The following is a 26,123-nucleotide window of genomic DNA, read 5'->3' as shown; positions in this document are numbered from 1 at the left end:
TTGAAGGATAGAGGTATTTTATTTATTTATGTATGTATGTATCATTTTATGTATTTATTTGGGGGGGGGGCAGATAGAGGGAGGGAGGGAGGGAGGAAGAGAGAGAGAGAGAGACACAGAGAGAGAGAATCCCAAGCAGGCTGGTACTGTCAGTGTGGAGCGCAATGCGGGCTTGAACTCACAAACCATAAGATCATGACCTTAGTCATAATCAAGAGTCGGAAGCTTAACCAACTGAGCCATCCAGGAGTCCCAAAGGATAGAGGTATTTTAAACCTAGTACTAAAATTTCCTTCAAAAAAGTTACCTGCAGTAACCTGCAGTTTCAGTTACATCTACCTGCAGAATCATAACTTGTCTGTTCCACTAGGTCATTGCAAGTAACACTGGCTGTAATTTAAGCAAAACCCTTGTCAAGGTGTTTTCTTTTCTTTTTTTTTTAAAGCTATTTCTTTGATCACAAGAACTATATGTGATTTTTATTTTCTTTGCAATTTTCTGTATTTTCCAAATTTTCTACAATAAAAATATCACAGAAAAAAATGTAAAATTATATACAGTGTGATTAAGTTTTATAAAAATGCAAGTATAATACAAAATGTACTTGGATCACAGATAAAAGACAAGTATTTCATAACATAACTGGAGACAATCTTTCAAATTGAGGATCCAGACTTCCCAGAGTATACCTTAGAAAGAAAGAGGCCTAGGGGTGCCTGGGTGGTTCAGTCAGTTAAGCATTCAACTTCAGCTCAGGTCATGATCTCATGGTCCTGAGTTCAAGCCCTGCATCCGGTTCTGTATTGACACCTCAGAGCTTCAGATTCTGTGTCTCCCTCTCTCTCTGCCCACACCCATCTCTCAAAAATGAATACACGTTTAAAAAAAAAAAAAAAAAAAAAAGAGGCCTAAATAATCCAGTCTCTGAGTTCATTCACCCTCCAACTAGAGCAGTTCTAGGTGTTTTCTACATCAAAGCTCTGCCTCACACTTTGAAAAATGAGTTCTGTTGTTTTAAAGAAGCATCAAAATCACTGTTCTAAATCACTGACATTTGATTTGTATACTACTACTGTTTAAAAAGGCAGGAAAATACTGAGTATATTTTAGAAAGCTAACAAAAATGGTTTTTAAAACATGGCATTTAAAGGTAATCCTTAGCTGTTCAAAATAAGTAGGCCTGAGAGTTTCAAAACCTCCAGGTTTGACAACACATCTAATATGTGTGGGTATACATCACATTACAGTAATACAGATGTAACTTCTCTTTAACAAATAACCTCTGCAAATAAAACACTGATGCTAGTTGGTATACGTTTTGAGGCAAATAAAACACTGATGCTAGTTGGTATGCATTTTTAGGTTACTGAACATCAAAGCACAAAACCATCTTTTTTATATTCAATTCAGACACAGTTCCACTTACAAGTTAGGGTATTATGGGGCACCTGAGTGGCTCAGTTGGTTAAACATCTGACTTCAGCTTAGGTCATGATCTCGCAGTTTGTGGATTCAAGACCTGAGGTGGGCTCTGTGCTAACAGCTTAGAGCCTGGAACCTGCTTCAGATTCTGTGTCTACTCCTCTCTCTGCCCCTCCCATGCTCATGCTCTGTCTCTCTCTGTCTCTCAATAATAAATAAACGTTAAAAAAAAAAAAAGGTATTAATGAGTCCTGCAAAACTCTTATTAAGTCATTCACAAAGAGGACAACAGTACTTCATATAAATCAAACTGTCAATCATACACAATCTAAATGCCAGATCATATACAAACATTCTAACAGACATTTTGACATTATTGTGCAAAAACATCATGGAACAATAACAACCAAAAACTTAACCTGATTTATATTAATGTCCTTTTTTTAAAAATTTTTTAATGTTTATTCATTTTTGAGAGAGAGGCAGAGAGAGAGGGAGAGAGAGAGAGAGCAGGACACAGAATGTGAAGCAGACTCCAGGCTCTGAGCTGTCAGCACAGAGCCCAACAAGGGGCTCAAACCAACAAACTGTGAGATCATGATCTGCGCTGAAGTTGGACACCTAACCGACTGAGCCACCCAGGCGCCACTAAATGTCATTTTTTAAAAGAAGAAAACATCCGGCCACTTGAACAAGGATATGATTGATTTTTAAAATGACTGTAATTTGTGATTAATTTGTATTCAATAAAATTTACTAATTTTGGCAAGTTTCCACAAATATATATAGTCAAATAATTATTACCACTCTGTGATTTTTATTAACCCCCCCCCCAGTTTTCTCATTTGTTATTTAAGCTGATCCCTTCTTTCTCCCTTCCTGGCCCCTCTGCAACCACTGATGTGTTTTTTTCACCACAGTTTTACTTTTTCAGAATTTCATATAATGGGATCATACAATATAAAATTTTTTGTATCTCACTTAACTGATAATTCATTTATTCTTTTTAAATGTCATGTTTTATAATACATAATGAAAAATCAACTTGCTACAGAAACATACTGTGTTCCAACACTTAAATAAGACACTTGGATTAAAATGAAGAGTTTGTTTGTAGAATCACAGAAAAAAGGGAAATTACTATTAATATTTTACCTGTGGGCTGCAAAAGTGAAGCAGGAGGGCGAGGCTGTAAGCTCCACAAATTTTCCATACTACTCCGGTCCTTAAGGTCCAACAAATGTATTAAGATTAACGGATCAATGTCTAATAAACTACTGGTAGCAGCAGAACATAAATGTGCTCTTCTTGACATTCTGCTACTGGCGCCCAGATAGCCATGGTTACTACCTGCAAAAGAAACAGAGATGAAGAAAATGCATGCTATAAATTTGCACGAATTTAATTATCATTAAAAGAAAAAGTAAATTGGTTAGTGTGGTTTGAATACTTGTCTATGGACCTGTCTTTTAGGAGTTGGTGTAAGAACATGGTGAGAAGCAGAAAGGAGAAACCAGATTGCCAGAGAGGTATACAGAAGCACAGTGACTAAGCACTGGCCTTATTACTATCCAGAATTCTGGAGGAACCCTCAACCCCATCCTTAGGCCTAGAAATAAAAAGGTGATAACATATATAATATACACAATAAGGGAGATAAGGGTGAGGAAAAGGAGAATATATCCCATAACCCAGTGGTCTTCAAAGAAAGATAAATCCCCACAGTATCACAGATCCCAAGAAACTAGACACCAAAAAACAGTACTCTTCTTGAGGAGTTTTTAGACTGAACTTTTTAAGTTTATTGATTTATTTTGAAAGAGAGAGACAGAGAGACACAGTGAGCAGGGGAGTGGTAGGGTCAGAGAGAGAGAGATAAAGAGATAGATAGAAATAGAGATAGAGATAGAGAGAGAGAGATAGAGAGAGAGAGAGAGAGAGAGAGAATCCAAAGCATATTCTGTGCTGACAGCGCAGAGCCCAACGCAGGGCTCAAATTCTTGAACCATGAGATCATGACTAGAGCCAAAACCAAGAGTAGGACACTTAACCAACTGAGCCACCCAGACACCCCTAGACTGAAATTGTTAATGACTGATGCACAGTATGGACACCTATGAGCAATGTGATATCTGTATAACCTATATTGGACTAAGCTCCTTAGGCTAAAGAAACCACTGGACTTGTATCTAGTGCCTAGTAAAATACCTAGCAAATATCAGGTACAGAAATGGTGGTTTAAACTGACCTCCTTCAGGGGCGCCTGGGTGGCGCAGTCGGTTAAGCGTCCGACTTCAGCCAGGTCACGATCTCGCGGTCCGTGAGTTCGAGCCCCGCGTCAGGCTCTGGGCTGATGGCTCAGAGCCTGGAGCCTGTTTCCGATTCTGTGTCTCCCTCTCTCTCTGCCCCTCCCCCGTTCATGCTCTGTCTCTCTCTGTCCCAAAAATAAATAAACATTGAAAAAAAAAAATTAAAAAAAAAAAAAAAAAAAAAAACTGACCTCCTTCAATAAAACTATTTAAATATGTTCTAAAGAAACTTAAAATTTTAAAGTGTTACATTCAACAAAGTCTTAAAATAGATAATATAAAAATAACATTAAATAACCAGGTTCCGACTATTCATGAGTTTTTCAAAGAGATCTGGAAGGAAATAACTTAGGAGAAAAGTTCCAATTATTCACCAGCTTCAAGCTAATTATCTACTTATATATATTCCATCTATATTCACATCCTCACCTTTTCCAACTTCTTCCTCTTCCTCTTTATGAGGTTATCATCCTACTGCAAATTTTTCTTCCCAGCCTTGGTACCCCCTGCAACTCCTATTAAAAAGAGCAGAAAACTCCCCTTTTCCTCAAACTGCTACAACTGCTTGGTCCTTTGTAGGAAGGCTCTCACTTCATTTGGTGACTAGCACCATGCCTGGCAGCACCACTCAGCATTCACCTGTACCATGGCCTCTATCTCAGGAGCTCACTTGGATCTACTTGGCCCTCATCCTGCAATGACACCATGGAGGATAAGAGGAATCTTCTCATCAAGGCGGTCAGTATAAATGTTAAACCTTTCTGACCAGGCTTGTTTGCAAAGGCCCTGGTCAATGTCAACATTAGGAGCCTCATTTGTAATGCAGGGGCTGGTGGACCTGTCCCAGAAGCTGGTGCTACACCAGCAGGAGGTCTGGGCTCCTCTAATGCTGCTGCCCCAGCTGAGGAAAAGAAAGTGGAAGCAAAGAACTGCAATTAAAAAAAAATTAAATAATTACTTAAAAAAACCACACACACCTATCTGCAACAGGAATAAAATAGAAATGTGGATAGAAGGGAAAAAAAAAAGAAAGTGAAAGCAAAGAAAGGAGAATCTGAGGAGTCTGATGATGATACGGGCTTTGGTCTTTTTGATTAAACCTTTGTGACATACTCAAGAAAAAGCTGAACTCTTAAGAAAAAGAAAAAGAAAAAAGCAGAAAACTATCCCCTCTCCACCTTAAAACTGCATCTTACTGATGAATGGATAAAGATGTAGGGTGTGTGTGTGTGTGTATACACAATGGAATATTGCTCGGCTAGAGGGTATTATGCTAAGCGAAATCAGAGAAAGACAAATATCGTACGACTTCACTCATACGTGGAATTTAAGATACAAAACAGATGAACATAAGGGAAGAGAAGCAAAAATAATATAAAAACAGTAAGGGGGACAAAAACATAAGAGACTCTTAAATACAGAGAACAAACTGAGGGTTGCTGAAGGGGTTTTGAGTGCGGGGATGGGCTAAATAGGCAAGGGGCATTATTAGGAAGACACTGTTGGGATGAGCACTGGATGTTATACATAGGTGATGAATCACTGGATTCTCATCCTGAAATCATTATTGCACTGTATCCTAACTAACTTGGATGCGAATTTTAAACAAACAAACAAATAAAAAAAAAAAAAGAACACATCTTAACTCTTTTCCTTTACTAGGAAGTTTCCAAATCAGGCTGCATTTGAGGAGTTTTAAGAATTACAGTTTCTTGGGGCGCCTGGGTGGCTCAGTTGGTTAAGCGTCTGACTTCAGCTCAGGTCACGATCTCGCGGTCCGTGAGTTTGAGCCCCGCGTCGGGCTCTGGGCTGATGGCTCAGAGCCTGGAACCTGCTTCCGATTCTGTGTCTCCCTCTCTCTCTGCCCCTCCCCCGTTCATGCTCTGTCTCTCTCTGTCTCAAAAATAAATAAACATTAAAAAAAAAAAATTAAAAAAAAAAAAAGAATTACAGTTTCCTTGGAGCACCTGGGTGATTCAATCTGTTAAGCATCCGACTTTGGCTCAGGTCATGATCTCACAGTCTGTGAGTTCGAGCCCCGTGTTGGACTCTGTGCTGACAGCTCAGAGCCTGGAGCCTGCTTCAGATTCTGTGTCCACCCTGCCCCTCTGCCCCTCCCCTACTCGTGCTCTGCCTCACTCTGTCTCTCAAAAATAAACGTTAAAAAAAGAAAAAAAAAAGAATTACAGATCCCTACCTCCACTACAGATGTCTGAAAAAGAATATTGGAGTGGGATCCAGGATCTTTTTCTTAAAAGCTGCCCAGGTGGTACTGACTGGATAATAAGTAACTCAGCAGCCCTGTATATTTTATCTACTGCCCTGGTATCTAGTTCTTCTTTAAAAGTAGAAGTTGCCCATTTTTCCATGTTAAATGGACTTTTTTAACAGTAGCCCTCTCCTGTTTCTCAGTGCTCTTCCAGGCCTTACTTTCACCAATAAACAAAAACTCCCTTCCTTCGTGGTTTATGCTCTTTGGCGACTCCCTCCCTCCCATGTTCCCATCTTTCTACTAACTATCCACAGGACATCAAAGACTGTAGCATCTATTTCAGTTTCCCTCTCTCAGAGCTAATATTGCCATTGTACTGGGTGTGTTGTATATGCATATCTGTCTTATACATAAGTATTCAGCTTAATAAATGTTCACAAAGTATCAGTACCCCCAGACCTTCCCACGCCTCCTAAAATTGCTTACTACCTTCCTCTCCAAAAGTAACCTCCATCCTATGGTTAAAACCATAGATTACTTTTGCCTGTTTTTAAATTTTATATGAATGAAATGATAATGTGCTCTAATATCCTGCTTCTTTGTTCAACATTATATTCAAGAGATTCATCTATATTGTTATATGTAGCAGTTTATTCATTTTCATTATTGCTGTGTGGCATCTCAGTATATGAATATACCTCAATTTCTTTCTTTATTCTATTTGGAAAGAATTTGGGTTGCTTCTAGTTTTTAGCTGCTAAGAATAAAGCTACTAAAATTCTAAATACATAAACTGCTTTTGAAGGTCACATGAAGAAAATATAAAATACCTCATAAAAAAGCAAATCAATCAGTGACAGGTTCCCCCACCTCCTGAGCCAACCCCCTACTAAAATGTCACACTAAAAATAAATAAATAAAATAAAACAAAATAAAATGTCACACTGATCTAAGTTCTTGATTTTATCATAGTACCTGTGTGCAGCAGCATGACATTCAAGGTCTTATACAGTCTAGTCTTAAACCAGCTTATTCACATCTTTTACTGTTATAAATTATGTTTATTTTTCTTCTTAAATTTTTTTAATGTTTATTTATTTTTGAGAGAGAGACAGACAGAGCATGAGCAGGGGAGGGGTAGAGAGAAGGAGGGAGACACAGAATTCGAAGCAGGCTCCAGATTCTGAGCTGACAGCACATAGCCTAATACGGGGCTCAAACCCACAAATGAGATCATGACCTGAGCCGAAGTTGGACACTCAACCAAATGAGCCACCTAGGTGCCCCGTAAATTATGCTTATTTTTCTTAATTAAAACACATACATGCATACATACACACACACACACACACACACAATGACAACACCTAAAAAAGAATGATGCTGCTCTAAATACTCTTCTAAAAATCTACTGGCAAGCCCTGGCTCATACAAAGGAATGTGTATGTTCATCTTTAAAACATATTGCCTAACACGTTTCCAAAGTAGTGCTACCAATTTTCATTCCTACTGACAAGGTATGAGAGTTTCCACCTCTCTACATGCCTTCAATACTTAGTACTGCCAGTTTAAAAAATATTATCATATATTAGTTGCTACAGTGGGCGTGCCAACAGTATCTTATTGATTTTTACTTCACACTTCCTGAAAAAAATAAAGAAAAATGAAGAGTCTCAGAGATCTGTGGGGTCTCATCAAATGTACCAACATACATACAATGGGGGTAACACAAGAGCAAAGAGAAAGAATGTTCAAAGAAATATGGCTGAAAACTTCCAACATGATGAAAAATATTAGTCTATCACATTCAAGGAGCTTAGCTCAACAAACTCCATGTAGGATAAATACCCAAGAGATCCATACTAAGACATAATATCAATTTGCATTTCTCTGATGAAAGAGGCTAAGTACTTTTTAAAACGTGCATTGGTCATCTCAATAGCCTCCCTCATGAAGGGTGTATTCCAATCTTTTGTCCTTTTTTACTGGGAGGTAGTCTTACCTTTTTCTTGTTGATTTGTAGAAGTTCTGTATATGTTATAGACAAATCTTTTGGAAATTTTTAATTTATTTATTTATTCCAATTAATAAAATCTATATTGTTTGTAATAATAAATAAATAAATAAATAAATAAATAAATAAACACTGTGCCTTTCTAGACCAGATTACATAGCTGAGACCTTCTAAACAGTTAGATATTTGGGTCTGGAGATCAACACATAATTGTCCCACAGGTTTCTCAAAATCAACAAAGATCAAACTGAATATAGTATCTTCTGCTGCTGGATTCACTGTCTTAGGTAATGGCACAGCCTAACCCAGAAACCTTAAGGAATCATCCCCACATATCCACCAAATCCATCTCATCCAGTTAGATTCCCAAGTCCTATTGATTCTACTATTTAACATCTTTCAAAAAATTGTCTCCATCCCTACTACTACTACCCTATGTTAGGCCCTCATAATTTTCCCTTCTGGAACATTTCAGTAGTTTCTAATTAATCTTGTCCTTTAACTCATCTTCCACTATGTAACCAAATCTGATCATACTTCTTTTTAAAGACCTTTAATGGTTCCACAGAATAAAGCCCCAAATCCTTAGCCTAGCAAATGAAACTTTCCATTACCTGATCTGGGTTCCTGCTTACCAATCTCCACTGGCCTGTCCCCATATCAAGTCTCAATATTTCAAGTTTCTAAAAAGAACAATGCTGCATCTTTTGCTTGGAATGCCTTTCCACTCTTAATCTCATTGTTTCCCTGCTCCTCTAATGAACTTTTAGCTCATCTTTCAAGAACAAAAGCAAGCACCACTCCCTTTCTAAAGCCTTTTTCACTCATTCCTAATTACCTGTTCTATTTTTAGTATCACCCTATATCTGTATTTACAATCACAAAGTTCTGTAATCACTAGTGCTAGATTCTCATTTTAGAAAGATAATGCTCATTCATCTTATTATCCCAATGAACAACACAATGCCTGATGCCAAGTGGGCAATCATTAAATACCTGTGGAACAAGTAACCTTAAAGGTCTTTAACCAAAATAAGTAACAAATGTTTTAAGTAATAACCTACATAACATCAATTTGTTATACAAGTGCATCATATTACTAGAATCTTTTAGTTCTCAAACAAGATTCAACTAGCTAATGTTCTAGATTAGAATACTTTTACAAGGGGCACCTGGATGGCTCAGTTGGTTAAGTGTCCGACTTCCGCTCAGTTCATGATATCGCAGTTTGTGAGTTCCAGCCCAGCAATCAGGCTCTGTCCTGACAGCTTGGAGGCTGGAGCCTGCTTCAGATTGTGTGTCTCTCTCTCTGCCCCTTTCCTGCTCGTTCTCTCTCTCTCTCTCTCAAAAATGAACATTTAAAAGTTTTTTTCATAAAAAGAATACTTTCACAATGAAACTTTTTATTTACATTTTCAGTACTTAATATAAGCGGAAGTTCTCTTGTAACTAATGAAAATAACTGAATAAACTAAAAGCATTCTTGATGGAATGAGGCCACCTGAGTCATTAAATATTCATTTCAAGCTATAACCTTATTTAATACTATCTACACATTGAAATTAAGTAAATGTTATTTTACCTCATACCTAGCTTCTGTGTAACGAAGATCTTCTAGTTAGTGGATAACTTAACATCTTAACTGATATAATTCTTTAGATGATTGTGTGGTTCTGAAATATGAAACTCAAGCCTGAAATGGACTTTCCATAATTAAATTATAACAATAATACATTCCACACTCAGCCCCACCTCACCCTTAATTCAGCTTTTATTCTCTTTATATATTAAAATGTTTTATTTTAGAATAGTTTTAGATTTCTATAAAAGGTGCAAAGATAATTCAGTGTATTCCTATAAATCCCATAATCCATTTTTCCCACCGTCAACAACTTTCATCATCATGGTACATTTATCACAACTAATGAACTAATACTGATATGCTATTATTAACTAATAAAATCTGTACTTTATTCAGATTTCATTAATCTTTCTCTAATGTACTTCTTGTGTCTCAGGGTTCCATCTAGAATACCAAATTACACCTAGATGGTCATTTCTCCTTAGGTTCCTCTGGTCTGGGGTAATTCCTCAGAATTTTCTTGCTTTTGACAGTTTTGAAAAGTACTGGTCATATATTTTATAAAATGTTCTTCCAACAAGGGTTCATGTGGTGTTTTTCTCGTGGTTAGATCGTGTTTATGGGTTTTTGGGAGGACAACACCACAGATGTAAAGTACAATTCTCAACACATCATAACAAGGGTACATATGCTATCAACATGACAACATGGATGATGTTAAATTTGATAATTTGGCTACAATAATGTTTGCCCTGTTTCTCTGGCATAAAATTATTTCTCCCTTTCCACTATATTTTCATCTAAGCAAGTCACTAAGCATAGCCCACATTTAAGGGTAGGGAGTTATGTTCTACCTCCTGAGGAGGCAATATCTAAAGAAACTGGGATTCTTTTGTAGGTGTACTATCTTACGTATCTTAGCTATCTTTTCATACATCTATTCACCTTTAGATTATCAATTATGTTAAGAGTAAGTAATTTTCATTGTATTTCCCAAAAATCTTGATATAGGAAAGGCATTTGACAAATGCCAAATACTTAAAATTCCCAAAAGCATACAATAAAAATTATCTGGGTATGATTCACTATTGTATCCTCAGCACCCACAATTTAGTGTCTGAGGTATAACAGGTCCCCAAAACTATTTATTGAATTAATAAATTACAATTTCGGGGGTGCCTGGGTGGCTCAGTAGGTTTAGCGTCTGACTTCAGCTCAGGTCATGATCTTGCAGTTTGTGAGTTTGAGCCCTACATCAGGCTCTGTGCTGACAGTGTGGAGCCTGGAGCCTGCTTCATTCTGTGTCTCCCTCTCTCTGCCCCTCCCCTGCTTGTGCCCTGTCTGTCTCTCAAAAACAAATAAACATTAAAAAATTTTTTTAAAGTAAATAAATGAATTACAATTTCATAATTATAGAACATAAGCAGCATGGAACAGAGAAGTCTTTTTATTCAGTACTATAGCTCCAGATAGTAAAATAGTACATAGTTCTAGGCAAGTGTCCAGTAAGTATTTGGTGAATGAATGAATAAATTGAAAAATATAACCTCTTATTTACCCATTACCCAGTATGTATAAAAATGTTTTACATAAGTATTTCCCTGTTATATAGTTTAAGAGAGGAAATGACAGATTTAACTAAGAAAAAGTATCCCAGAAGGCTGAAAAATATTCAGTAACCTTGATTTAATATATCCATCTTCCATTTTATACCAAGATAGCCTCTGAATTTTTCTATACTATTTAAAACTTTAAAAATTACATTCAACACTTAGTAAAAATAAATATATTCACTCAATATTTATCTGAAAAATATTAAATGATCACTTATTATATTTTTAAATGTCAGGGATACAAAATTAAGATGTGCATTATTTCTTGGCATACAGCTTTGTGGAGCTCAGAGCCAAAAGGGATAATGGGCAGCTAAATAAGCAATTATAATCAGGTTTAATATTTATTCTAATAGGTTAATTTGAGGGAGCAGAAAAAGACCCAGGGCACACAATTGAGGAGGGCTTCCAGGAATAGAATACAAGCTAAAATTAAGAAGGAACAGGAGCTATGCCCAGCATGAGGAGAGACACAAGGAACATGGTGGGAAGCACATTTGGGGGGATGAAAGAAGTTCCTCTAGACTAAAAAAATGACAGAGGCAAGTGTGAGAGACGTAAGGCTACAGAAGTGAGTAGGAGTCAGCATCTGAAAGGTCTTCAGTACCATTAAGCAAGTTTGGATTTTATCCTGTAAGTAAATGGAATTCAATAAAGGGTTTTAGAGTAGAGAAGTGACATGATCAGATATAAATTTGAAGGGGGAAAAAGAACTCATTTTGAGCATATGAAAGGAAGAATAATGGATACAAGGAACCCAGACAAGAGACTATTTTGAAAGACAGTGGCCTAGACTAGGAATGTCAAAGGAAAGTACAAATGAATTCATGCACTATTTAGGTAGAATCAACAGATTTTGGTAATGTATTACAAGCAAAATTTAAGCAAGAGGAAAAGATGAAGAATGTATAGCACCATCAATCACTAAGATGATGAGCTATTACTGATAGGCAGGCTGATAGATAAAAAGACAATGATTTGTTTGGGAGACACTGAATCTGTTAACATCAAAACCACACAGCTACATGGAACTGGAAGTTATGAGAAAAATAAAAGCTAGAGCTAGAACTTAGAGAGTAATCAGCATATAAATAGAATTGAAGTACAAGTGGAACTGAAATCACCTAGAAAAATGTGAGAAGTAGGAAGAGTACAAAGCATGGGTGGAAGTTGCAAGGCTTCCAATGTTTAAGAGGTCTTCAGAGATCCAAACACGCCACAGAATATGCCAGTGTTTGTACCAAGGGCAACATCAATAAATAGCAATACAAAGCTAGCTTATAATTATTTTAGCCAAGATTTGCATGCTTAATTAAACAGGTCCAAGAACACAAGAGAAAAACTCAGCATTTGAGCCACTTCATCCCAACAAGAACAGTGTGGTTTGGCAAAAATCAGAATCTAAGAAAAAGATGATATGGAGCTCTAGATTAGTTCTACCAACAGCTACCTATGTGACCTAGGCAATTAAATCTCAAGTTTTTTCAATGCATAAGATGAGCTCTCAAAAAGTCCTTTGTAAGTCACAGTCCATGAATCTATTCAGATTATTCTATAGTTAAATTAGATTTACAAACAAGACAAATATCATAAAAGGATAATTAATACATAACCGTAGAGAAGACCAAGAACTATGGATTAAGACAAACCCAAAACTCAAATCCCTTTCATTTACTAAATTGTGAATGAGAGCAAGTTGCTTAAATTCTCTACATACCAGTTTGTACAGCTATAAAAAGCAGATAATATTAAAATCTATCTCACAGAATGTGAGAAATTAATGAGAAAAGGTACATATAAAAGTGCTTGTGCACAATCCTTGGTATGTAAGAACACTTACCAAATGTTAGCTATTATTGCTGTTTTAAATACCATTAGTATACACTCTAAGATATGTAATATATATTGACACTTCCAATATACAATATTATATACATACATAGCACTTCCAATACCACAAGCTATATAGAGCAGTGGCTGCCATATATTAAAATATGATAGAGAAGAGGAAAGAGAAGACAGAACAGCTTGTGCATCTTAGCCTCTGTACCTGGTGGTCCTGCAGCAGCTGCATCTTCCATAAGTTCTCCCTCTTCCAATTCCATGTTGTTGTATTCCACATCATTTTCTCCCGACCTAAGAATATACAAAATTCATCATTCCTATACAGCAAGGACAATTAACATTTGTCACACCTCGCTGGATTTTAAAACAGTAGTGCATAGCTTTCTCCTACAAAGTAAGACATGCTATTTCTCAATACGGAAATGAGGAAAAGGACTTTTAATATTATCATGGTAGTGTTAATGTTCAAACTACCTTTCAAAAACACCGAGATGGTTGGCAACATTTTTCTTTTGTAAAATTTACTTATTTATTTTGAGAGACAGAGTGTGAGCATGGGAGGGGCAGAGAGAGAATCCCAAGCAGGCTCCTCCCTATCAGAACAGAGCCCAGTGCAGGGCTTGAACTCACAAACCATGAGATCATTACCTGAGCTGAAATCAGGAGTCGGACGCTTAACTGACTAAGCCACCCAGGTACCCCAATGTTTAATTTTTAAAATAGAAAATATGAGAACCATTGTAAGCAGAAGGAACTATATAGCTTTAAAGAATTTATAACTTAATGGTAAGAAATTAGGCTTAAAACACTACCTTTAAGGTTAAAAAAAGATCAAATTAACATATATGGTTACTTTTTTTTTTTTTTTTTTTTTTTTAAAGAGAGAGAGTGTACATGCAAGTGGGGGAGAGACAGAGAATCCCAAGCAGGCTTGACATACAGTGTGGAGCTCAATGCGGGGCTAAATCCCACAACTCTGGAATCATGACCTAAGCCGAAATCAAGAGTCAGTCAGCTGCTCAACCAACAGAGCCACCCAGGCACCCCATCAATACTGTTTTCTTAAGATGGTATTTCAGAAAAAGGGTGTTGCCTCCTACCAAAGTCCTCACAAAATCTTTCCTACCAAAAAAACTACTATTGCTTTATTTTATTTTTTTAATTAAAAAATTTCTTTTAATTTCCTTATTTACTTAGTGATTGATTTTAAGTAAGCTCTATGTCCAACATGGGGCTTAAATTCACAACCCCAAGATCAAGAGTCACATATTCTACCAACTGAGACATCCAGATGCCCCACTTATTATAATGAGAGTGCTATATGGAACAACACTAACCAATGCTAGTTTGGGATATTTAAGGAACTCACAAGGGAAATGAAAGCAAAATGAACTATTGTGACCTAAGATAAAAAGCTTCTGCACAGCAAAGAAAACAATAAAAAAAACTAGCGGTGCCTGGGTGGCTCAGTTGGTTAACCGTTGGCTTCAGCTCAGGTCATGATCTCATGGTTCATGGGTTCGAACCCCATGTCGGACTCTGTGCTGAGACCTGGAGCCTGCTTTGGATTCTGTGACTCCCTCTCTCTCTCTGCCTTTCCCCTGCTAATGCTCTCTCTCTCTCAAAAATAAATAAACATTAAAAAAAAAAAAACTACTAAAAGGCAACTGACAAAATAGGAGATAATTTGCAAATGACATGTCAGATAATAGGTTAGAATCCAAAATCTATAAAGAATTTATCAAACTCAACACACAAAAAGCAATCCAGTGAAGAAATGGGAAGAGCACATGAATAGACATTTTTCCAAAGAAGACACAAACACATGAAGAGATGCTCAACATCACTTATCATCAGGGAAATACAAATCAAAACCACGATGAGATACCATCTCACAGCTGTCAGAATGACTAAAATTAACAACAGAAAACAACAGATGTCGGGGAGGATACAGAGAAAGGGGTACCCTCTTACACTGTTGGTGAGAATGCAAATTGGTAAACCCTGGAAAACCGTATGAAGTTTCCTTAAAAAGTTAAAAATAGGGGCGCCTGGGTGGCGCAGTCGGTTAAGCGTCCGACTTCAGCCAGGTCACGATCTCGCGGTCCGTGAGTTCGAGCCCCGTGTCAGGCTCTGGGCTGATGGCTCAGAGCCTGGAGCCTGTTTCCGATTCTGTGTCTTCCTCTCTCTCTGCCCCTCCCCTGTTCATGCTCTGTCTCTCTCTGTCCCAAAAATAAATAAACGTTGAAAAAAAAAATTTAAAAAAAAAAAAAAAGTTAAAAATAGAACTACTCTATGATCCAGCAACTGCACTACTAGTTACCCAAAGAATATAAAAACATTAATTCAAAGGGATATAGGCACCTCTATATATAGCAGTGCTATTTACAACAGCCAAGATATGGCAGCCCAAGTGTCCATTGACTGATGAATGGATAAAGAATATTTGGTGTACACACACACACACACACACACACACACACACACACACAGGAATATCATTCATCCATCAAAAAGAATGAAATTTTGCAATTTTCAACAACATGGATGGAGCTAGAGGGTATAATGAACACTAAATGAAGTCAGAGAAGGACAAATATGATTTCAATCCTACGTAGAATTAAAGAAACAAAAGAAATGAGCAAAGAGAGAAAATGTGTGTGGGCGCACGTGAGACAGAGAGACAGAGAGACGGGGGTAAGGGGGGGAACCAGGAAACAGACTCTTAACTATAGAGAACAAACTAAGGGTTACCAGAGGGAAGGTGGGTGGGGGAATGGGGGGAACAGGTGATAGGGTGGGAAGACATTTACAGCCTCAGAATATGTCCCTATAGGGTATTTATTAACTACAAAGGGAAAAATTAGTAATTTCAGATTGGAGAAACCTGACAGACATCACGTTAACCAAGTGATCTAGGGGCGCCTGTGTGGCTCAGTCAGTTGAGTGTCCGACTTCGGCTCAGGTCATGATCTCGCGGTTTGTGAGTTCGAGCCCCGCCTCGGGCTCTGTGCTGACAGCTCAGAGCCTGGAGCCTGCTTCGGATTCTGTGTCTCCCTCTCTCTCTGCTCCTCCCCTGCTCACGTTCTGCCTCTCTCTCTCTCTCAAAAATAAACAAATATTTTAAAAAATTATTTTTTAAACCAAATAATCTAAATTAATGGTACAGAGATAAAAGACATGTGCTCTCCCACTACTCCATCATATGAGGTCCTGAAAAGGTATCATAATTTCTTTAGTACTCCTGCCTGAAGTGCACAATCTTAATTTAATTGTGAAGAAACATTTGGACAACTCCCAAATTGAAGCTTGCTAGGAAAGAACTGCTCTTTCTCTGAAGTGTCAAAGTCATAAACAAGCAAACAAACAAACAAAAAAGATCAGGTGATCCAAATTAAAGACTAAAGAAACTTAACTAAAAGCAATGTAATACTGCTTTGGATCCTAGACCAAAGGACATCAATGGCAAATTTTTAAAAGGTAACAGATTATAGTATTACATCAATGTTAAATCCTGAGTTTGATAACTATACTGTAGTTACATAGGAAACATAGTACACAACGAAAAGTATATTCACCTAACTCGAAAGTCTCACCAAAAAATATTTTTATAAAATACAGAAAAGAGGAACTAAGCAAAATATTAACATTTGGGGAATTAATCTGGACAAAGGGAATATGGGAATTGTTATCTAGCATTTTCTCCATTTTTCTTAAATTGAATAATTGAAAAATTAAAAAGAAAAACTAAAGCTAAGTTTGGAACCCAGAGGTGTGAAGAAGGAAAACTATCTTTCCTTCAAGTTCCTTCATTTATATAAGATACTCTACAGCAAGTAAACATGCTGAGTATCTCCACTTTTAGGCCCAAATTTAGTTAATATGCTTCTAATAATTACTACTTAGATGCTTTATGGCAGTTAATGTGAGACACTCACATAGTTTCTTCATCAATGTCATTTTCTTCTGTGTTACTTGTTGCTGTGGAGCTGGCAGAGGAACTGCTGCCATCGAGGTGATTCACTTCATCTTCACCAACAAGATCCAGATCCAGATCTCCATCTGAAAGTTCATGCTAGATCAAGGCAAAGAAACAAGACTTCTATCTCAAATGTTTTTACTCATTGATCATCTGATCCAGCCAATGGACCAAGCACCAAAGAATAATGAAATGATCAGAATTCTCTCTCCTGTGCATAGGCAGTTGAACCCATTAGAGAACAGCACACAACCACATTATCTGGTTCCACTAATAACTTATTGCTGCCATTTTCAGTTAGGCCTTCAATGTGACTAGAGATGCTTCATATACTCCACTGCAGATGCCAATGAGGCTCTTCACAGGGTAACATTTCAAACCATCATCCTGTAGTCCGACCTAATCTCTAACATCAAGGACATCATAAAACTCTTGTCACCTATCTGCATAGAAAAACACACTGGTTATTATGTGTAAATACCCCCAAATTTTACCTGCCCTACCTCCAAACCCCATCATTAATTCCATTAACACCCCTTTCACAGGTTAATTGCTTCACCTGAGTGCTCCATTATCTCCTTAAATAGTTTGTTTTGTCAATACCTTAACTGACCTCTCTCCCCACTGGCTCCTTCATTTTAGTACATACTTGAAGTGTCCTATCTTACAAATAACAACTATAACAACAAAAGCTGGTCTCTGCATCACTGTCTTACTTTTCAACTCTATTCTTTTTTATGTTTATTTATTTTGACAGAAAGAGTGGGAGAGCGGGGGAGGGGCAGAGAGAGAATCCTAAACAGGCTATGCGCTGACAGCGAGAGCTCAATCCCATGAACCACGAGATCATGAAGTGAGCCGAAATCAAGAGTTGGATGCTTAACTAAGTGAGCCACCCAGGTACCCATAACTTTAAACAGTAACAATCACTTCTCAAATTCTCATTCTGGTTGTTGTTTATCTAGCATAAAACCTGGCTATCTCCCAAATCCTAAATGATTCTACCTACATATGCAAAAATAAGGTACTGTACTAGTTTTAGTGAATGGAAATAGATCAGATTTGTTAATTCCACAATTTGTATAGTTGTATATTTTCCGGAATGTGTGTCAATTTGTTTGGTAGAACATACGTTTTCTATAATAAATTAACTTTAGAGCCTTGTAACACTTTGATTCAACTTCTGACTTAATATTTACAGAAGGGCATACTCTACTAAAGAAAATAAATGGAGAAGTCTTTCAGTATATTGATTCCTCTATATATGCTGGAAACCATGGTCTTATCATTTCTCTTACAAAGCACAAAATGAATCTAAAACAAGTCTAATTATTACATGATAATCTTCATTCTGAATCTTTTCCTCTTCTTCATCCTCTTTGACATCTCTTATAGAAGCTGTAGTAGGACCATCCTGGAGAAGCATATCGGTGCACGGCATAGGCTTCTTAGCACGTGTCTCAGGAGTATCATCATTTTGGGGGCTCAGATGATTATCTGGTGGTGACAAATCTCTTGATTTCTGACTTCGAGATAACTCAATAGTAAGTCTCTTTTAAAACAATAACAGCACACATAAACATGAGTCAAAAGAAGAGTTCCCTGGTACAGTAAAAATATTTTCAGTAAAAAGATATATCCAGATGTTCCTAAAAACATTTTTGAACCATTTCTCTCACTCCCTCCAGGTTTTGCTTATGGAAAAATCTATGGCAAAAAAAAAAAATCTGCCCAATTTACCCTCATTCTTCTTATATGCAGCCCAAGCTGCACATACAATTAGCAAACTGTAAAGTCAATAAATATAAGCAGTTTTAAATAGTACACTTAACATGAAAATCTCTCAAAGCATGTATTCATTCATATTTCCTCCCTTTTCTATTAACCATTCTCAGCACTTCAATCCTATTACCCCATCTCAATTTCCACTGGCAGAAAGAAGAATCCCTTACATAATATAATTTACCACTGTAAGATAAAAATTCCTTAACTGATCCTCCATAATGCTCCATTCAAGAATAGTGAAAATTCAAGATGTGGCAATTTTCAATTATTCTATAACTTAGAATCCTTTGACTTCATGACAGCATGGAAAACAGAAATACTCAAGTCATTGAGAAAAACACAAAATGTTTACCTCAATGAGAGCAGCACTGTCCAATACAGTACGGATATGTTCCATATGTGCAATGCCCAATAGAAGCACTTGAAATGCGGCCAGTACAACTAAAGAACTGAATTTTTTATTTTAATTAAGTTTGCATAGCCATACGTGGCTAATGGCTAACAAACTGTGAAGAGTGTAAAATTAGAGGCTCAAAGGTGGGAAGTAGATGGGAGAATAAGATAATTGGACTTTTCTACAAAATTACAAAATCTAATTACAAATGTATCAGGCCAAAAACACAATATGAAACACTAAACCCAAAATACATTTTTTCCTTACCTCTTTAAGGTTATTTATTTGTTGGATATAGCTAGTTTGTGCAGCTTCTAATTGAGTAATATACCAATGCTGGTCCCGGCATTTTTGAAAGAAAGTTGGAGAACGAACCTGAAACCTTAAAAGAAGAACTGCACATGAAACATGATCCAAACAGTAAAATATTATCAACCAAGCCTTGAATCTATAACTATAAATTCTATAATTTTAAGTTTACTTGATTACATTACAACAAAGCTAAAATTCAAATTGAATTCAGAGCTGCTGGTATCAACCATTTATACATACAGTTTACAAATTAGAATGACATAATGTTCTGAGAAGTTCTCTTCAAGAGGGAGGCAAACCATAACAGACTCTTAACAATAGAGAAGAAACTGAGGGTTGCTGGCGTGGGGGGGGGGGTGGTTAGAGCGCTAAATGGGTAACGGGTATTAAGGAGGGCACTTGTTGTGATGAGCACTGGGTGTTATATGTAAGTGATGAATCACTAAGCTCTGCTCCTGAAACCAATACACTATATGTTAACTAACTTGAATTTAAATAAAAACTTGGAAGAAAAAAGTTATCTTCAAGTCAGTTGTCTAAATTCAAACTATACTTTTGTAAAGAAATAACATTACATATCATGGTTAAAGCTCCCAAACTACTAGTTCAAATACATTGTTGATCATGAGATGGGAAGACCATGCTATGCAGGAAGAAAGAAACTAATGCTTTCCTTCCCCTTTCTTGCTTAGGTCAGGCACTACAAAAATAGGCAAAGTTTGTTTTAGACTCTGTTTTTTTTTCTTTCCTGCCTCCATCTCATGTCCCCATTTTTCTTACTCCTCAATAAAAAAATAATTTAAAGGATCAACTATCCAGGACTGCTTTACTGTCCCCCAAAGAGTTGCATCCTCTAAATAACCTATATTCTAAACCCCTCCAGAGAGCAGCTTAAATCAACCCTCCATATATCACAATACAGCATATTTCAGGAGGGTTAGGGAAAAAAACAAGTATAATAAAGGATTTTAATGGGTAAGTGATAGGATCTCAATCTTTTCAGAGTTATCTGTACTTTTAAAACACTAATACCTACTAATGCAAAGAATCTCTACCTATGTCAGATGAATGAAAATGAGTCTATCCTGAAAAAATTTTCAGTAACATGTAAAGATGTTTCTAAAGAAAGGAAGAGTCCCAAGAGAAAAGACTAACTTGGAAGCCTGCAAATCCTCTTTCCAGTCTTGTCACCTTTATGTTAAATACTATTCCATTTTTCGTAACATTTTAAAGCTAGTATAGGAATCTACTGACCATCTAGAATTATCTGCAGCAGATAACTATTTCCAGTCAAGCATACTCAGGCACTAGAGGTCAGAGATTATTCACTCAATCACTAGCTTAAGTGGATACTGCCTACTCAGTATACACTGGTAAGACTTTCAAAAGACTATTACCTTTGAATACCTAATGAACTACAGCCAAGCCCACACATTATCATTAGTTAGTATATGTATCATCAAAACAAAAGCAAGCAACAGGTAAAATTCCTTAACTTTCTCATTTAACAAAAAGAGAATAAAATACATATTTATTCATATGTAGTTGTAGAAAAGCCTTAAAGTAACTTTCTGATATGTACATTTAAAATTCCTTCAGAATTTTGAATTGAGGTTCAAATTTTCAGCGATCTCCCATTAAATATTATGAGCAATAAGATAATTAAAAGCCTCCTCTCCACGAATCCTACAGCAATTATTTTATACTGCTATTATAGCACTATCTTTTAGAAAAAATTGTTTTTATCTACCCATTTCATCTTGATTTTCCTGAGGACAAAATCCATCTTATTCTTTCTTAATATTAACCCACTGCCACTCAGTAAACATTGCTATATAAATGATAATAAGATATTACAATAGGAATCTGTTCCTGCACTAATATTCAAGCCTGTAAGTAAAAGTTTTGTTATAAATAGGGATGGCCTAAATAAAGAATTAGAATTTGGGCTAAACTGCATTTAAAAAAAAAAAGAAACTATTACACAGATTTCCACCAGAAAGATTCAACATTACTATGACTCCAATAAGGAGAGGACTAAGGATTTAAAAAAAAAAAAAAAAAAAAAAAGCTCTTGGGGCACTTGGGTGACTTAGTTAAGTGTCTGATGCCTGATTTCAGGTCAGGCCATGATCCCAGGGTTGTGGGACAGAACCCACATTAGGCTCCATGTTGACAGCATGGGATTCTCTCTCCCTCTCTCTTTGCCCCTCTCCTGCCCTCTCTCTCTCTCTCTCTCAAAATAAATAAATAAACATTTTTTTTTTAAAGGCCCTTTTGTAGGCTTGTCAAATTGATGGCTGAATAATTTTGCTATCTTCCCTATGGTAAAGTATGGAATAGCAACAAACTATTTGTTTTGGCAAATAATAATAGTAATAACAAAACCCTGAAAGGTTATAAAATGGAACTAAAATAATTCCCCAAATGAAGGCAAAAACAAGAATCTTTTTTCCTACACTGAAAATGCAATACTCTTTTATCACTTATTCATTCTCCCAAAAGGGTTATGAAGAACACATACGAGTAAAGGTTCATACAACAGCAACTCCTACAGCATGCTCTGAATCAAAGAGCTCAGAATAAGTGGAAATTAAGAGTATACCAAATCAATCCCAAGGAAAATGCTCTGAAAATGGTTTTCATGAAAACTCCTTAAACTGTTAAACATTGTTCAAAACATAATTGAATCAGGACACTTGGGTGGCTTAATCACTTAAGTGTCTGACTTCAGCTCAGGTCATGATCTCACAGTTCATGAATTTGAGCCCCACGTTGGGTTCTCTGTGCCCCTCCCCCAGTTGCTGTCTCTCACAAAATAAACTTAAAAAAAAAACAAAAAACCATAATTGAATCTACTTTTTTAATACTCAAGCTCTGTCATCATCAAATTAAAACATCATGTAATGATGCTCCAAAATGTCTGACTTATACAGGGTTCCCCAGTATTAAACAGGGCTGTGCGGTTTTATAGTCAGTTTATGTTGTCCTTTCTTACAAATAACACACCAACTACTTATCACTTAATTTGTTTTCATGAATTTTCATTTCTATTTCCTTACTTTTAATTTGGTGTTATCTGGAAGAAACTGAAAATTATTTTGTGAATTTAAGCTTGTAAAACCAGTCACCCACATATAATATACAATGTCAATTGAAAAAAATAAGCACTTGATTCCTCAATATTTTTGTATTTCCAAATGGGGAGGTTGCTAGATGTTCAACAGGTAAGTAAACGGAACATTACTTATAAGAAGCAGTAGTTTCCTGGGGTGCCTGGGTGGCTCAGTTGGTTAAGTGTCCGACTTCGGCTTAAGTCATGATCTCACTGTACCTGAGTTCAAGCCCCGTGTTGGGCTCTGTACTGACAACTCAGAGCCTGAAGCCTGTTTTAGATTCTGTGTCCCTCTCTCTCTCTCTCTCTCTGCCCCTGTCCCACTTGCACTCTGTCTCTCTCTTTCAAAAATAATAAATATTAAAAAAAAAAAAAAAGTAGTAGTTTCCTTTCTATGGAATTACTAACTAGATGTCAAGCACATTTCTAAGTTATATTACTCACTATACAGGACTTCTGAAAAGAAACACTTAAAAACATAATAGGATTATAGTTAGTATGAATTTCAGTATTCATGTTTGTTAAATGAATAAATTTCAAAATAAAGTTCTGATGACATTATTCCCCCATGATAAAAACAATATCAAATGTTTCCTATTACCTTAAAATCACTGTATCATTTTGCCGATTCAAATATCCTTCATTGGCAAGTAAGTCCAAACGGAAAAATCTATTATAACCCCAGCATTCTCCAACTTCAAAGTCAGATGCAAATTCTCGAATGATATTTTTGGTAGGATCATTGCAGGACTGATGAACCATCTCTACACGATACTCATACCTAAATTTGAAAAACAGACTATTAATACAGAGTTAATAAACAAGAATAGAAGACAAACATACTGAAACACTAAGTAGGTCATTAATTACCTGAGAAAAAACTTATTGACACTTACATTTCTTTCAGAAATGACTATCATTTATAAAGACACCGGTTTTCTAATGGGCTCCGACAAAATGATTGACACCACGTCCTTTTCACTTCTTAAAAATGTTTACCAATAGAGGCGCCTGGGTGGCTCAGTTGGTTGAGCATCCAACTCAGCTCAGGTAATGATCTCATGGCTTGTAGGTTTGAGCCCCGCATTGTACTCTGTGCTGACATTGCAGAGCCTGCTTGGGATTCTCTCTCTCTCCCTCTCTCTCTGTTCCTCCCCTACTTGTGTTCTCTCTTAAAAGAAATAACTAAAAACTTAACAAAAATTTAAAAAACATGTTTACCAATATAGCAGGTATAAAATAGCACCTCAAAAAATAAATTTTGTATAAAATAGTACTTTCAAAGTTACTTTTGCTTTAACAAAGGTACTTACTCACAGGGATGCTAATAAAATATAATTAAAAATGACAAATTATTAAATATTGGTGAGGATGTAGAGAAATATGAACTCTCATACACTGCTGGTAGAAAACATAGAATTGTGCAGTCACTGTGGAAAAGCTTGGCAAGTCCCCAAAGATGTTATAAACACAGAATTACCATATAATCCTGCAATTCTATACTAGGTGTATATTCAAAAGAAACAAAAACATATGTCCATATAGAAACTGTACGGGATTACTCATAATAGCCAAAAGTTGCATACAACCCAAATATCCATCAGCAGATGAATGGATAAACAAATTGAAGTATATACTTAAAATTGGATATTATTCAGTCATATAAAGGAATGATGTTCTGGTATATGCTTCAACATGAGCAAACCTTGAAAACACCATGCTAAGTGAACAGACGCCAAACACAAAAGGTCCGACTATAGGATCTTCTATATGAAATAGCCACAATAGGCAAATACACGGAGACAGAAAAAGCAAAATTATATTTATCTAGGTATAGGGGAAGAAAGGAATATGGAGTGTTTACTTAATAGGTATGGGGTGTTCTGGGGTGATGAAAACACTCTGAAATTAGAGAGGTGATGGTTTACAACACTCTACATGCATTGAATTCCACTGAATTGTATATTTTAAAATGGTTAATTATTCTTCCAATCCATGAGCACGGAATGTTTTTCCATTTCTTTATATCTTCTTCAATTTCCTTCATAAGCTTTCTATAGTTTTCAGCATACAGATCTTTTACATCTTTGGTTAGGTTTATTCCTAGGTATTTTATGATTCTTGGTGCAACTGTGAATGGGATCAGTTTGTCTTTCTGTTGCTTCATTATTAGTGTATAAGAATGCAACTGATTTCTGTACATTGATTTTGTATTCTGAGAATAGCTGAATTCATGTATCAGTTCTAGCAGACTTTTGGTGGAGTCTATTGGGTCTTCCATGTATAATATCATGTCATCTGCAAAAAGTGAAAGCTTGACTTCTGGAAACAGTGTGGAGGTTGCTCAAAAAATTAAAAATAGATCTACCCTATGACCCAGCAATAGCACTGCTTGGAATTTACCCAAGGGATACAGGAGTGCTGATGCATAGGGGCACTTGTACCCCAATGTTTATAGCAGCACTTTCAACAATAGCCAAATTATGGAAAGAGCCTAAGTGTCCATCAACTGATGAATGGATAAAGAAGTTGTGGTTTATATATACAATGGAATACTACGTGGCAATGAGAAAGAATGAAATATGGCCTTTTGTAGCAATGTGGATGGAACTGGAGAGTGTTATGCTAAGTGAAGTAAGTCCTACAGAGAAAGACAGATACCATGTTTTCACTCTTATGTGTATCCTGAGAAACTTAACAGAAGACCATGGGGGAGATAAAGGGAAAAAAAAAAAAAAAAAGATAGAGAGGGAGGCAGCCAAACCATAAGAGACTCTTAAAAACAGAGAATAATCTGAGGGTTGATAGGGAGTGAGAGGGAGGGGAGCTCCCGGTGGGTGATGGGCATTAAGGAGGGCACCTGCTGGGATGAACACTGGGTGTTGTATGGAAACCAATTTGACAATAAATTTCATATTAAAAATAAATAAAATAAAATAAAATGGTTAATTATATGTTACATGAATTTCACCTCTACAATATTAACTTGTTACTTCTATTTTTAAAATGAGTAGTGAAAAACTCAAAATACATAGAAAAACAATCAAGAATATTGAAAATCTGGGGGAGAATACATTAATGCAGATAGTCAAATACATCTGGGTTCAAAACAGATAAAAGTTTAAGATCAATAGTATATGTGCTGCCAAAGCGAGCACAAAGATCAACAGAAAAAAGTAAAAACTCACACTGTATGAAAAACCATATAATGTATGAAAGAAGTTCCTTTACCAGCTTTAGTTCTTTAAAATCATGACAAATACATACTTGTATTTCTAACAAATGTGGGAATTAATCCAAATTAAAATACTTAACTTAGCATCTAAACCCCAATCTTAGATAAAACTAAAACCTTAAATTTGAATATTCCTTCTACCAAACTGAAGGCTCCGAATAAATATAATAACTGTTCACTTAAAAATTTTAGAATTATTTAATTACTCCTCCAGGAAAAATTCAACTCTTTCCTTAAGCAACTCAAAGAAAATTCCCTTCTCTAAAACAAGGCACTCAGCAAGGACTGTAGAGTCAATTTCAGGAT

At 36.3% G+C, this 26,123-nt stretch overlaps 1 protein-coding gene across 3 annotated transcripts in view; it reads right to left on the bottom strand.

Moving 5' to 3' along the window:
* Nucleotides 1–26,123, bottom strand: part of TRIM37 (tripartite motif containing 37) — a 131,917-nt gene that overhangs the window by 37,906 nt on the left and 67,888 nt on the right. For all 3 annotated transcript variants that reach the window (XM_047080957.1, XM_047080959.1, XM_047080960.1), the window contains exons 13-18: nt 23,184–23,363; nt 19,423–19,537; nt 18,313–18,528; nt 16,936–17,072; nt 13,203–13,288; nt 2,578–2,772 (exon numbers count right to left, since the gene is read on the bottom strand). In XM_047080957.1, coding sequence (XP_046936913.1) covers nt 2,578–2,772; nt 13,203–13,288; nt 16,936–17,072; nt 18,313–18,528; nt 19,423–19,537; nt 23,184–23,363 — 929 coding nt within the window. The remainder of the gene's footprint in view (nt 1–2,577; nt 2,773–13,202; nt 13,289–16,935; nt 17,073–18,312; nt 18,529–19,422; nt 19,538–23,183; nt 23,364–26,123) is intronic.

The sequence above is a fragment of the Lynx rufus genome, unplaced genomic scaffold (assembly GCF_022079265.1).
Source record: "Lynx rufus isolate CCGP_SWC_20201006 ecotype Redwood Valley unplaced genomic scaffold, mLynRuf1.p SCAF_18, whole genome shotgun sequence".
Classification (NCBI taxonomy): Eukaryota; Metazoa; Chordata; class Mammalia; order Carnivora; family Felidae; genus Lynx; species Lynx rufus.
Note: the sequence above shows the minus strand (reverse complement) of the source record. Positions and strands in the feature narration are given on the sequence as shown.